Below are 15785 nucleotides of genomic sequence, written 5' to 3' on the forward strand. Positions count from 1 at the left end.
TGCATTTAAAGAGTGTTTAATTTAGTTTTGTTTTTTCAGAGCACCTTCAAGTTTAAATCTGAGAGTGATATTCATTTGGCAGAACATCATAAACAGGTTCTGTATGATGGGAAACTTGCAAGTAGTATCGCATTTACATATAACGCTAAGGCCACGGATGCTCAGTTGTGCCTGGAATCATCACCAAAGGAAAATGCATCGATTTTTGTGCATTCCCCACATGCTCTAATGCTCCAGGTGGGTGAATAGTAACTTAGTCTTCATGTTCTCATCAGCACTGTGTCTTTATTTTACATATTAAACATTGCTCATCTAGAAATCTCCAGTTGCTCTTTGTTTTTCTTTTTTGGTTTTCTAGTTCTTTGAATGATGTTTTTGCCTTCTGCTTTTTTCTGGCAATATATTTTACCTTGGACTTGTCTCCTTAGTAGAAAATCTTTTTTTTCTGTTATATGTTCTATATCCTTTGAAATAAAATCAGTGAATTAGCTAAATAGATAATTGCAGATATTAAAAAATACTTTGCTTTAATAATGTATAACTCCCTAACATAAAAATTGCCTGAGTGTCTTTACATCCATGAGTCTCTTATTCTAAAATATGTTTTGATTTAGAACTTCATATTTTCTTTGTAAAAATCTCTCAACTTAAGATTTCAAATTTAAGTGATTAGCAAAGATATTTCAAACTTTTATTTTACATGTGTATCAAAATTATATAATTTTGATTTTTAAATTTTAAAAATAGATTTTAAAATATCTATTTTATTTAATTTTCTTATGAAGCTGGAACAAGCAAATAGTGATAACATTATGCTTCAGAAAATGTAATAAACATTTTTGTTTTTGTACATAGGATGTAAAGGCTATAGTTACACATTCAATTCATAGTGCAATTCATTCTATTGGAGGGATTCAAGTGCTTTTCCCACTTTTTGCACAACTGGACAACCGGCAGCTCAATGACAGTCAAGTGGAAACAACTGTCTGGTAAGTTTTCTTTGAATATATAAGTTATGCCATTTTTTCCTCATTTAGATTATGCATGGTGCACTTGGTGCTGTGTAAATGTATTATAATACTGGTTTTTATCCTTGAGGTGCTAATAAAAGTTTCTTTAGGATTAAGGCAGATATATATTTGCACAATGTAAAAAAGCCTGACAGTTAGATTTTTATAACCACAAAGGAGTGACTTCCTTGATAATAAATGAAGAATTCTTACTAGGTGTAGCAGAGTGATTATAATATGAAGTTGAGGAAAAGTGTTAGTCCTGACCTTACCCTTTGCAAATGCCCATTGTTTGGATTGTCCGTGAAATCTTGTCAGATTAAATAAAATTACTAGGATAAAGTTTATTCTCAAGAATAGTATTTAATAACACATAATTTATATCTTAAATATTGGTATTATTCTATAATGTTAGTGTCATAAGACTAGCACAATATTAAGTGATATTAGCTTTTTTTATATATAGATCATGTTTGAGAACCTAAATCTAACCAGTAGCATACCCATGTTTTATGTATTCAGAATCTTCTAATTAGATTGATTTCATGTGTAAATTTTATAGCTTCTCTTTTTTTAAATTAAAAAATACCTCATGGGGAGGGAGGGAGATGCAAGAGGGAAGAGATATGGGAACATATGTATATGTATAACTGATTCACTTTGTTATAAAGCAGAAACTAACACACCATTGTAAAACAATTATACTCCAATAAAGATGTTAAAAAAAATACCTCATGTATCAAACTCTGATTTAATCTTATATCTTAGAATCATATATGTCATAAGTTAAATCTGAATTTTAATAACTATTTGTGTACGTTGCTATGTTTGGAGAATTTAAAGGGAAAGTTATATAGGTAAACATTAGTTTACTAAATAGTAATATAGGAGTGCTTCATTAGTATGTACACATATACATGAGAGTCTTTATCGATCATCCAATTTTGAATTTGTAGAAAAACTAGTGAATGAAACTAAGATGGGAAAAATTTAAAGTCCATTGAAGTGTAACCTATGATTTTCTCCTATTAATTATTTAAATTAATTATTAACAAAATTCTGTCTTAGTGTTGCTAATAATATTATCCCTGCGTTGGGACCATCTTTATGTAAAGTATAAATCTAAATATAAATGGGACCTGTACCTTTACAATAGTCAGCTGCCATCCATGGGTCATGCTTCTTTTATATCAAGATAATGTAGAGGTTGGAGTTTTGAAGGGAAAAGGAATCTTGAGGCCACGTCCTGCTGAGATACTACTGTTATAAGGTCTTAAATACTTTTATTGGGAGGCAGATCAGCTTAGTGGAAAAGTGAAACGTTTAAATTCTAGTCCTAACTTAAATTCAAAATGTTTTGCTCTTTGTCATCTAAGTGAACTAGTACACATTATGATCAGTAATTTTAAACCTAGTAAGTGCTGTGAAAAGAAGTTAGAGATGAAGTAGCAATTAGAAAACTCCATGTGTAATTTAAATATTTCATATGAATTAAGTCCATAATTATTTTAACCTGAAGTATAATGTTTTGCTTTGTGTAGAAAAATTAGAAAGATTATGCAGTTTGAGATGCTATAACTAAAATGATTATAATAATTTATATCGTCATGAGTAGTTATTATAAAATCTTAGTGATAAAACCATGTTTAACACGTTATCTGGTCCGTTCATCCAAGGCACATGGTTATTTTTAATTGCCTGTCTTTAAAACTCATTTTAGTGTTTATATTATATTTTGATATTTAAATTGTATTTATTTCATCATGCAGATAAAAGGCAGTGGAAGGGATCAGCTTTCTGATTTTGATTTGTTTGTTTTTAGTTCTTTTATATCATTCATGTTAATTTTTCCATGTAATAACTAACTTTTTCAGTGATATATGTGTTCTTAGTTTATGGCCAATAGAAAACATATAGTAAGAAATGTACCACTTTCCTTTTCAGTAATAATACATACCCAATTTCAGCCCTACCCTGTGATTCACTTATGTACTTCTTTGAATTCTTATCTAATACTTTTTCATTAATTGCTTCAAAGCCCTTGATATCTGAGGTTGGCTCTTTAGTGGACAATTGTGTGTATCAGTAATTCAGTCTCTTGTTATATTTAGTTTTGAGGGGCACCATTTTGGTGGTGATACTGTCTCAGTTTTTAAAATGTTAAAGGCAGATTTTTAAATGGGACGTCCCCCTCTACTTGAAGAACATAAATTCTTAGCTTTAGGGCAATGGTTGATAGAATTTCTTATTTTCTGGCTATATCTTAAATTCATATATATGAATGAGAACTTAAAATGGGATATGTTATCTTATTTTTAGTTAGTTTTAAACTCTCCTAGATGAATGAGAATATTTGAACTTTAAAAATCTTGGACAAAATTTTATGTACCTTTTCTGGAAAATCTTTTTGTATAATAAATACATGCCCCAAATTGCAATGTTATCTAATTCTTGATTAATTTTTGGAGAAATTGAGCTAAACTCTAAAACAAGTTAATTCTTTGCCTTTGTGTTTCAAGCTAAAGTGTCTTAGTTTCCATGCACTTTCCTCCACTCGGTAGTCCCTGTTTATGAAACTTTTTATTGTTTATATAAGCCTCACCTCTGTTGGCACTACTTTATTATTGTTCTAATCATTGATGAGTTTTACTGTATAGAGGGGATGTAATATTAAAATAACTTATTGAAGGAATAATCTTATTTTCTGGAGCCTTTAAAAATAGGCTTTATTTGTGCAGGAGAAATTTTGTGGCTTTTTTGTTTTATCATGAAAGCTACATGTTATAGTTGTTACATGTGTGGACTTTCAAGTCAGACAGACTTGGCTTCACATCCCTCGTTTACTATTTATTATTTACACAACTTTGAGTGTTATTAACTATTTTGTGTTTCAGTTTCTACCATTATAATAGAATAATATAGAATATTATATATATATAGACTAATAATAGCTCACTGGATTTTTTAAATTAAATGCAATAAAATATGTAGATTGACATACATGCTGGTTTTGTTATTATGATGACAATGGGTTAGGTAATCTAGATTATCTCTAATACTACAATTTTATATTTTAAAATATATATCATCAATCATAGAGACTGATTGTTATAATAGGAGCCGTGTTACTTTATATTTGAAATTTTCTACCAATAATGTTATTTATAATGGAGAATTACTTATTTAAGTGATGAAGTAGGACTTATATTTTGAATTTCAGTTGTAGTGATGAAAACTGATTGTGAACCATCTATCTGTTTTCTAGATATAGTGGTTTAAAATTGAGAAATGTGTTAACTCAAGTTTTGAAGTCAGTATCAAGTTAAAGAAAAAGCTTTCAAGGGTTTAAGATGATTTTTCTTTAGCTGGTTTTTGGATTTTGTAGCTACCCCATTAGTATTTAAATCTCCAGGAATAACACTTTTTATTGCTTTTTCTTTTAACATGTAGTTTAGCCTTTGTGAAACAAACGAACAAAACATGAACCACAAAAGGAATAAATGTTATTGAACTGAGTTGTTCAATAGCTTGTGGCAACACATATAGTATTTTTAGTGTAATTTTGTTTTGAGTAGGTAAATCATGCCAATATGTAGTTGTTACAGTGATTTCAGGCTATTCATAATGATTCTCAAGCACCATGATCATCTTGAGTAATTCTGCCAAGTGATGAAAAAGCTGTTTGGAAGTTTTGTCATTCCTCAGGGATTAATACTATTTTATATTGGACTGGTCGATTGATCCCATTCTGTCCAGCGATCATTGAGAGCAATAATTAAACAAATTACCTTTCACTAGACATTTAGTAAATATTTATTTAATGTATAAATAACAAATGCTTAATAAATGATTTCAAGAAGTATAACTCCAATCTTGAAATAATCATAGCCTTTGCATTTTGTGTTTAGGAATGACTCATTGAATTAGAAATTTCATTTTCCTTTGATTTGGATGATAATATACATTGACTGTAAATGTCCTGTCTTTCTCTGAGTTGGCCCCAAAACCCCTTTTGTTTGAGTGTGTGTTTCTAAATTCTATAGATCATAGAAAGCAAAACAAATCTTCCTCATTTGTTTGACTTAGGAAGAATGTACTATGAAAAAATATGTTTTCTGGCACAAGGTATAAATAGGTTTTTATATATCAAAAGATTAAAAATACACCAAGAGAGTAGTTCTTAAGCCTTCTTTTGGTGTCAGACTAAGGCTCAACCTAGTGTCCTATTATGTACTCTCTGTTCTTATGTGATGGGGCTATCTGATCGTATGTAATAGTAGCACAAGGCATTTACTGAGTACTTACTGTGTGCCAGTAGCTGTTTGTAATTGTATTACCTCATTTTATCCTGTTCTGCTGATGAGAGAGATAAAAATTGAGTACCTTGTTGAAGGTCACAGAGATTTAAGTGGTAGATTAGGACCAGAGTTCTAATTCTGAGAGCCTGATTCCAGAGCTCTCACTCTGAACTACCATGATTAACTCTGAGAATCACCTTTGCAAGCTATGGAATGATCTTAATACTGTAACGCTAACTTTATCTGATAGTAGTATGAATTAAAATAAGATAGCATATATAAACTGTGTATCACAGCGAGTGTCTGGTACGTAGTAGGCACTTAATGAGTTTTCTTTATTTCCTCAGTAAATATTAGATTGTCCATTGATGTGATGCAATTTTGTATTATTAAAATGTGTTTTAACTCTGTTAAACTCTGTTAATTTAACTGTTAATGCTGTTTTAACTCTGATAAATTAAAAATCAACCACAAGTGATCATTTAAATTAATTCTTATAATTGCATAAATATCTTTCTCAGGAAAGTGTTCTTTTTGTTTCTAGTTATAATACAGGTTGTTTGATAGACTGCTTGATGGAATGTAAGCTATAAAAAATTTAGAAAATCCCATAAAGCATTTATGTCAATGATCCTATAATTAAGAATCCTCTTGTAATGTGAATATTATGACTCATTAATTAATTTGTTTTGTGGGCTTAAATCCAGATTTTTTCCTAAAAGCTAGCTTGCTAGCCAAAGTTATTCCAGTAATTATCTTGAATTTTATAGCCCCTTTAATAATTGAATTTTCATTATAAAGTCCTGATTAGCACCACTGTCATTTGTAAACCAGCACAATTACCTGGAAATTCCAGCATTTCAGTGTCTAACAACCCAAATTTTCCCTTATACTTCAAAGTGACATAAAAATCCTTTGTCTGTGTTTTCTGATTTTTAGTTCAAGGAAAGGTGACTATTATACAGCTAATGTCAAAAATTTCTACATATTTTCACCGAACTGACATAAAAAATGAAATGTGACTTCTTTTTGTAGGCTAAAGAAGTGAAATTAATACTTGTTTGTAATGATTGTCTCCCTTGTGGAGGTTGTTGTTTGTATATGTAGAATATAATTATTATTAGTTTGGTTTCTAGAAGTATTTAAACATTTAAAAATATATATCTATAGAATTATGTTCTCTTTATTTTCTTTATGTTTTTCAGGAAAATGTACATCTTTCACTTCTTTATATGCATATTTGCTATTTTGCCTTTTTTTTTAAGTTTACAAAATTAGTAATGAAAGTATTCTTTGAAGTGAAACACAGAAAATATATTTGACATATGTATACCACTACTTCTATTAAAGGAGGAAAACCAAATAATTTTTTTAGTGAGATTTAACTAGAGTAAAATGGAATGTATATTGAACTCACTGTGCAAATAAATCCATAAATAAAAATTAAAATACAGTATTCTGCCTGAAACATAGGGAAATTATAGTGTAGTGTTCAAATAGCTTTCTCTTGTCAGCCAAGTTCTTTTTACTCCATGGATCCTTTACAGAAGATATCTGATAATAAAGTTTGTGGTACATCTAACAATTTAATGAGTTTGTCAACTGTCAACAAGAAAGGACATTTTGTTTCTTGTAGACTTACGACTTCTGATTCACTGACTTTCCAAATAAGCTATTTTTTATAGTCCATTTTAAAGTGTTTTTCATAATAAGTGATTGCTTTTCTATAATAATTCCTCCATAAAAAGTTTCCTTTAAATTTAGTGAAATCTGTTTTTAATGCTGTATTAGTTTGTGCTGTTTCAATTTTCAACACATAATTTTGCTCTGTGCATTTTCCCTGCCATAAAGGAAGGCTTCTGCTTTATCTTTGACCAAAAACAAACAAACAAGGCATTGTTTTGGCAGAAGGGTAACTACAAATTATTAGTTGCAGGAAATTGGGCAACCATGGACACATCTTTACTGAATTTGTTGCCTTAATTTTCCTCTAGTTCGCATATCAGCATTCTCTGTCCTTAAATATTTTAATGATATTTTGTAACTGAAGGTGTTATTTTATGCATGGAATAGCATTTATTTCTTTAACTCTTCTATATCTTTACGTTGCTTTTGAAAATAATAAGGTAAATTGCTTCATTTATTTTGTTTTTATGATATTCATGCAGTCTAAATCTAAAATAAGTATTATTTGCATTTATGAGGAACATTGCCATATGCGCGAATATTCAGAGTTCATCCTCAAAAGCTCAGAATATTTCTGATGGGAATTGGGTATAAATCCCCCAAGTGTTTATGCTCTCTTCCCTTTCTCTCCCCTGAATGTGATGACCGTTACGTGCAGTGAGTGGAATCTTCAATAAAAGAATTAATAAAGCATCATCAGGAAATTCTAGTTAATTTAGTATGGTAATTTTTTGAAAGTTTTTTTTTTTTTTTGATGTGTACCATTTAAAAAGTCTTTATTGAATTTGCTACAATATTGCTTCTGTTTTATGTTTTGGTTTTTTGGCCACGCGGCATATGGGATCTTAGTTCCCCAACCAGGGATCGAACCCACACCCCTGCATTGGAAGGCGAAGTCTTAACTACTGGACTGGGAGGGAAGTCCCTAGTATTATAATTTTATTGGCCTTTATTTTATTTTGTTTCTGGGTTTATGGTCTTACTACCTAGATGGACAACACCCAGAGCTTTTTCTGTTGTAGCCTTCTATTTAGGCTCATATACCCAAACTCAAACTCAACCTTCTCCAAATAAAAACTCATAACTTTCTCTTCTGCACATTTTATATCACATTTGACATTATTTTTAAAGTTTTAAATTAATTTTTATTTTTGTTGAAGACTTTATTTTTTAGAACAGTTTTAGGTTTGCAATAAAATGGAAAGGAATAAATAGATTTTTCATATACTCCCCCTCTTCACACATACATATCCTCCCCTATTATCAACATCACTCACCAGAATCGTGTATTTTTTTAACAAGGATGAACATAAATCAATAGATCATAATCACTTAAAGTCCATAGTTAAGAGTTCACTCTTGGTATCATACTTTTTATAAGTTTGGACAAAAGTATAATGCCATGTATCCATCATTATAATATCATAAAAAATATGTTCACATTCCTAAATATATTTTGTGTTCTACCCTTTCACACTGCCGCCAGGCAACCATTGATCTTTTTATTGTCTCCATAATTTTGCCTTTTCAAGAATGTTATATAGCTGAAATCATACAGAATGCAGCTGTTTCAGATTGTCTCCTTTCACTCAGTAATATGCAATTAAAGTGCCTCCATGTCTTTTCATGGCTTGATAGCTCATTTCTTTTTAGCGTTGAATAATATATATTCTAATATCTAAATGTACCACAGTTTATTTTTCCATTCACCTACTGAAGGACATCTTGGTTGCTTCCAAGTTTTGGCAATTAAGAATAAAGCTTCTATAAATATCTGTGTGCATGTTTTTGTGTGGATATAAGTTTTCAACTCTTTGGGTAGATACAAAGTAGCATGATTGCTGGATTATATGGTAAAAGTATGTTGAGTTCTGTAAGAAACCCCCAAACTGTCTTCCAAAGTGGCTGTACCATTTTCATTCCCAGCAGCAGTGAATGAAGTAATAGATTATTAGTTTCTTGTCAGTTATTTAGATTTTCTACATAGACAGTCACGCTGTTTGTAACCAAAGACAGTATTATGTCTTCTTTCCCAACCTGTATATATTTTATCACATTAGCAAGGACTTTCAGTGTCATGTTGAAAAGGAGTGGTGAGAGGGGACATCCTTGCTTTGTATCTGATCTTAGTGGGAAAACTTTGAGTTCTTCATCATTAAGTATGACGTTAGCTGTAGGTTTTTTTATAGATAGTCTTTATCAAGTTGAGAAAGTTCCTGTTTATTCCTAGTTTCCCGAGAGTTTTTATCATGAGTGGCTGTCGGACCGTGTCAAATGCTTTTTCTTCATCTGTAGATGTGAAAGTGATGTTTCTTTTTTAGCCAGCCTTGCATACTTTGGATAAATCCCATTTGGTTGTGGAGTATAATTCTTTTTATCTTGTTTGGATTCAATTTGCCCATGTTTTGTTGAGGATTTTCACATGTCTGTTCATGGGAGATATTGGTCTGTAGTCTTCTTTACTTATTATGTCTTTGTCTAGTTTTGGTATGAGTGATGCTGTGTTCATAGAATGAGTTAGGAAAGTAGTTCCTCTGCTTCTGTCCTCTGAAAGAGATGTAGAGAATTGGTATAATTTATTCCGTAAGTGTTTGGTAGAATTCACCAGTGAATCCATCTGGGCCTGGTGATTTCTGCCTATTAATTATTGATTCAATTCCTTTAATAGATGTTGGTATATTCAAAATGTCTATTTCTTGTGTGACTTTTGGCAGGCGATGTCTTTCAAGGAATGTTTCTTTTCATCTAGGTTCCCAAATTTGTGGCCATAGAATTGCTCACAGTGTCCTTTATTATTCTTTTAATTTCCATGGGATATGTAGTTATGTCTCTTCTTTCAATTCTAATATTAGTATTTCCGTTTTCTCCTTTTTTTTTCTTTGTTAGTCTGGCCTAGAGGCTTATCAATTTTATTAATCTTTTTAAAGAGCCAGCTTTTGTTTTCATTGACTTTTTCTATTGAGTTCCTGTTTTCTGTTTCTTTGATTTATACTCTGGCTCTTATTATTTCTTCTTGCTGCTTACTTTAGATGGCATTTACTCTTTTTTTTTCCTAGTTTGCTAAGGTGAAAATTTAGATTAATGACTTAGATTATATAATATATATATATATTTTTTTTCATTATAGAGGTCTGAGCATCCAATTCCAATATGTGGAGGCATGGTTTTCCCCCCATACCACCAAAGATTCTCTGTGACACCAGCTGGGTATCCTATCATTTAGCTCAATTCTGACACTCAAATCTGACATAGCATCAGATCCCACAGGTTAAGGGCTCAATCTCACAAGACTGGCCCTCTTCACTTTAGATGCCAGTTGTAAGTCCAGGTTATCACCTGTACTTCTGAACAACTGACTGTAGATGGTAGGTTCCAGTAACCTCCTCCTTGGACTTCAGGTGATACTTGCAAGTCCAGGTCGTTACTGGTGCTTCTGACTGACTGGATATAAACCAGAGGTTCCCGCCACCCCCTTGGGTTCAATTACTTTGCTAGAGTGGCTCACAGAGCTTAGGGAAACATTTTACTTACTGGATTACTAGTTTATTATAAAAGGATGATGAAGGATACAGATGAACATCCAAATAGAAGAGATGCATAGGGCAAGGTATGGGGAGAGGGCATGGAGCTTCCATTCCCTCTGCAGGTATGCCACCCTTCTAGTACCTCCATATATTCACAGACTGGGAAGCTCTCCCAGCCCTGTGTTTTTTTTTTTTTTTAATGGTGGCATCATTACATACACATGACTGATTAAATCATTGACCGTTGGTGATTGAACTCAATCTCCAGCCCTTCTCCCCTCTCTCCCTGGAGGTAGGTGGGTGGTAGGTGGGCTGGACTGAAAGTTCCAACCCTCTAATTATATGGTTGGTTGTGTTGGCAACTGGCTCTCATCCTTAAGTGAGTTCCAAAAGTCACTTCATTAACATGACAGAAGACACTTTTTATTACTGCCATCCCTTAGGAAATTTCAAGGGAGCTAGCTCTGCCAGACCTCTGTGCCAAAAATGGGGACCAAGAACAAATGCACATTTCTTATTATAAATCACAATATCACAACATTGAATGCTCTAAATTTCCCAGTAATCACTGATTTCATTTTATTCCGCAGATTTTTTTTTTTTTTTTTTTTTTTTTTTTTTTTTGCCGTACGCGGGCCTCTCACTGTTGTGGCGTCTCCCACTGCGGAGCACAGGCTCTGGACGCACAGGCTCGGCGGCTATGGATCACGGGCCCAGCCGCTCCGCTGTATGTGGGATCTTCCCGGACCGGGGCACGAACCTGCGTCCCCTGCATCGGCAGGCGGACTCAACCACTGCGCCACCAGGGAAGCCCCTATTCCACAGATTTTGATCAGTTGTATTTTCATTCAAAAATATTTTTAATATCTCTTGAGATTTCTTCTTTGACCCATGTGTTACTTAGAAGTGCACCGTTTAATGTTCACATTGTGGGATTTTCCAGTTGTCTTTCTGTTACTGATTTCTAGCTAATTCCATTGTGATCTGAGAGTAGACATTGTGTGATTTCCACTATTTTAAATCTGTTAGATATGGTTTATGGCCCAGAATGTTGTCTAGCTTAGTGAATGGTCTATGCAAGCTTGAGAAGAACGTTTATTCTAACGTGGTTGAGTGAAGTAGTGTATAGATGCCAATTACCTCCAGCTGTTTGTTGGTGTTGTTGAGTTCAACTATGTCCTAACAGATTTTCTGACCCCTGTAGTTGTCCATTTCTGAGAGAGGGATGCTGAAATCTCCAACTATGATAGTGATTTCATCTATGTCTCCTTAATGTTGTAGCAGTTTTTGCTTTACATAATTTTATGTTCTGTTGTTAGGTATAGCACTTTAGATATTGGTGTCTTCTTGGAAAATTGACTCCTTTATCATTGTGTGATGCTGTTCTTAATCTCTGATACTTTCTTTGCTTTGAAGTCTTGTCCAAAATTAAAGTAGGTACTTCTACTTTTGTTTGTTTGATTTTTGTCAAAGGTGCAAAAGCAGTGTAAGGGAAGAAGGATAGTTGTATGCTAAAATGAACCTCAACCTCAGCCTCATTAAAAATTAACTCAAATATCAGCTGTAAAAGTAAGATATAAAACTACAGAACTTTTAGAAGAAAACATAGGAGAAAATCTCTGCAACCTAGGCTATGCAAAGGCATTTTAGACGTGACCTTAAAAGTGTGATGCATACAAGGAAAAAATTGATAAATTTGACATTGGCTTCATCAAAGTTAAATTTAACCTTTTACTCTGCAAAAGAAACAATGAAAAGACATTTTACAGTTTGGAGGAAGATGATAGAAAATCAATTTGACAAAGGACTAATATCAAGACTACATTTAAAACTCTCAAACACTAGTAGTAAGAAAGCATGAAATCCAATTTTAAAAAATGGGCAAAAGACTTGAGCAGGTACTTCACCAGAGAAGGCATAAGGATGTCAAAATTGCACATGAAAAGATGTTCAACATCATTAACCAATTTATTTAAAACACTATGAGATGTAACTACACAGTTAGTAGAAAGGCCAAAATTAAAAAAAAAACACTCATGATGCCAAGTGCTGGTAAGGATGAGGAGCAACTGGAGCCTATTACTGGTGGGACTGGCAAATGGCACAGCCATTCTGTCAGTTTGGCAGTTTGTTATGAAGTTAAACATATACTTACCACATAATTCAGCCTTTCTACTCCTGGATTTGTATTTGTGAGAAATGAATGAAAACTGTTCACACAAAAACCTTTATGTGAATGTTTACAGTAGTCCTATTCATAATTGCTGTAAACTAGATACAGCTCACATGTACCCATTAGGTAGTCTGTTTATTCAAGGGAATACTATTCATCAATTAAAAGAAAAAAAGTCTTGATGTATGCAACTACTTAGATGAATCTCAAGAGGCAATATGTTGCAGTCAAGAAGAACATATTAAGAAGATTACATACTGTATGACTATCTATATGACATTCTTGAAAAGTCAAAACTATATCCATATAAGAGAGAAGTAGTTACCCAAGGTTGTTTTGGCTTTTGAGAGAGTGTGACTGCAAGGGTATAAAGGGATAGGATAAATGAGTTTTTTGTGTGTGATGGAACTCATCTTACCTTGATTGTGGTGGGGTTATACAAATCTATACGTCTAGCATTCTCAGAATTACATACACACACACAAACACACACAAAGAAAAGAAGTAAAGTAGTTGGTTTTACTACATGATCATTTTTAAAATGAAATTAATTATGAAAAGGATAGAGAATTCCTGGATGTATATGAAGCCTAAGTATCAAATAATTATTTCATCTTTTTGTGTAGCTAGCTGTTTTAATATTTATTTCATTTATTTATTTTTATTTTTTGGTAATTTCAGTACTTCTAGGGTGTATTTTTAATCCCGCTTTTATCTGAGGCTTGGCTGAAAGTAGACCCAACACCAGGAGAAGGGACTATTTGGCTTCCCTGCTGTGCATGTTTTGATCATGAAGGACATTAGAGTATGCATATATAGTTAAGATCACCTATTTGTCATTATAACCTATCTCTGTTTTTCCTTTGAAGCTTTGAACTTATTAGGTATTAGGGAGTTACATCATTAAATTTCTAAATCATTCATGTATCCATGGATTATACACGATAGTGGTGCTGCCACTAGAAACATGTCCAGAAAGCTCTCATAAAGGTGCTAGGACACTTAGAGCATTGTGATTGTTTGTTGGCTGGAATTAAATTAAAAATGAGTAGGCTTTAAGAGTTATCTCTTTTACAGTGGAGCGTTATAATAAATATCTATTGGTTATTGATAGAGAATTATGAATAGAGATGATCAAAAGGCTATTTGGTTGTCAAACTATGTAAATACTGGTAAATGCTATATGCTAACACATAATGATGTCATAAGAGGTTTGGAGTTCCTCTACCTGTACACATTGTAAAATTTTGTTTCCTTCATAAGACAACTTTTGACACATTACAGTTACAATTTTACAAATGTCTATTTTTTTTGCTATAATATATTTTGTCAGAAATAAAATAGACCGATGAAACATAAAATTAAAATCTGTTACCAGACAAAGGAAGGTAAAAAACTGTGATAGCCTGACTAACTTTTAATAGAGCCTTTAAAGAATGTTGTTAGATAGCTATGACAGTCATGAGGCTGTCTGCCTCCTTATGAGGCTGAAAGAAAAGGGAGAAGTTGCTGAGGAGAGATTTCATGGCTAAGGGAGGCTTAGTGATTTCATGTGCTACCCAGTGTATTTCATCTGTCCTCACATTTTACTGTACTGCATTTCACTGTTTTCCTTATTTGACTCTGCAGATAAATGTATTTTACTTATTTTGGCATGTATCTCCACTTGATGTTTGAATTGATGAATGTGACAGTTTGTGTGTCAGGGTTTATTGCCTAGGTAGGCAGTTAGGCAGTGGTCTTTTGAGATAGCATCTTCAGGAATACATGGTCTAAAAGTGACTGCTAAAGGTACGTGGAGTTAGAAGCTTTTGGTTTAGAACTTTCTAATTTTGAACTGTGAAGGAATTTAACTCTTCTAACTTATTGTGGGAATTTTTTGTGTCACTGGAAATTAATTGTGTTGAGTGTGAAATTTTCTTGGGTCTGGACTTGAAAAAAAAAAAAGATTTCTTTTACAGTTTTATTCCTGCTATGATCACTCTCATCTTGGAAGAGTTTTGTAGTGAAAGAAATAGCATAGAAACTATATTAGATATTTTATATATGTATTCATCTTTTGCAAGATTTCAGTGTTTCTCAGTACTAAATTAGGCTACGTAAGAGATGAAACCTTATGAAAAAGTCAAAAGAATTTCCCCCATTACTGGTACCTTAAATCTTATTGGAACTTAATCTACTTCTGAATTTATTCTGACAATTATTTTGCCTGTAGTGTTTCTTAAGAGATTAAAAACACCCTTATGTAAGTGGATGAGTTGTTGAATTTCAGGGGGAATCTTTAATTTTTACATTATTAATTCCATTCTTCTTAATGTATTTAAACAGCTCATCTAGCTGAGGTGCTTTGTTTCCATACAAAGCAAATTGAAAAGCCAGTTTCCTGTACCCTAAGAACTGCCTCTGAACTGAACTTGGGTTATATATTAAATCTTAATAATTTCAGTTATAAATTAAGTCTATCTTTATGATATATTGCATCTTTAAAAAAATTCCTCAAAGATAATACAAGTTTTGGGATAATATTACATGAGTTATCTACATCAGTTATTTTTAAAAAATAAAGGACAGGTTGAAATGGATAAAGTTATATTGAAATCAAGTCAAAATCTATATTTACATAAATTTTAATGGCTCCTAAAGGTAGTACGTATTTTTTTCATTAGGAACAAAAATGAGTCATGTTTATACGTAGTTGTTAAATATTATCCGTTATTTGTGGGCCAAGAATATTGTGGTAATTCTTTAATAATGTGGACCAGAAAGCTCTGGAGAGATTATTAATATGCTAAGTCGTTAGAGGTATTGTTGTATTATTTCCTTCATTTTTCTTAAGGTATAGCCCTTTACTAGTGTGATATTTGAAATAAATTTTTCCTAATTTAATTAAAGCTCATTAAAGAATTGGAAGATGGTAATTATTTTGAAGAAATAACCCTATAGTTTATTAGTGTCATTTTCCTTAAAAGGAGACAGAATTAAAAACCCTTAACCATTCCTGAAGTAGAATTGTTACTTACAGAACATACATTATAGAATTGTCTATTGAAAAGTTTAGCAATTTGACTTTATGAGGTAAAAACCAGTTTACTTT

At 32.3% G+C, this 15785-nt stretch overlaps 1 protein-coding gene across 4 annotated transcripts in view; it reads left to right on the plus strand.

The window, feature by feature from the left end:
- The window catches only part of NBEA (neurobeachin), a 618385-nt gene that overhangs the window by 108480 nt on the left and 494120 nt on the right, over nucleotides 1-15785 (plus strand). For all 4 annotated transcript variants that reach the window (XM_065896024.1, XM_065896027.1, XM_065896028.1 and 1 more), the window contains exons 9-10: nucleotides 40-237; nucleotides 856-989. In XM_065896024.1, the coding sequence (XP_065752096.1) occupies nucleotides 40-237; nucleotides 856-989 (332 nt within the window). The remainder of the gene's footprint in view (nucleotides 1-39; nucleotides 238-855; nucleotides 990-15785) is intronic.

Source organism: Phocoena phocoena, chromosome 18 (genome assembly GCF_963924675.1).
Source record: "Phocoena phocoena chromosome 18, mPhoPho1.1, whole genome shotgun sequence".
Taxonomy (NCBI): domain Eukaryota; kingdom Metazoa; phylum Chordata; class Mammalia; order Artiodactyla; family Phocoenidae; genus Phocoena; species Phocoena phocoena.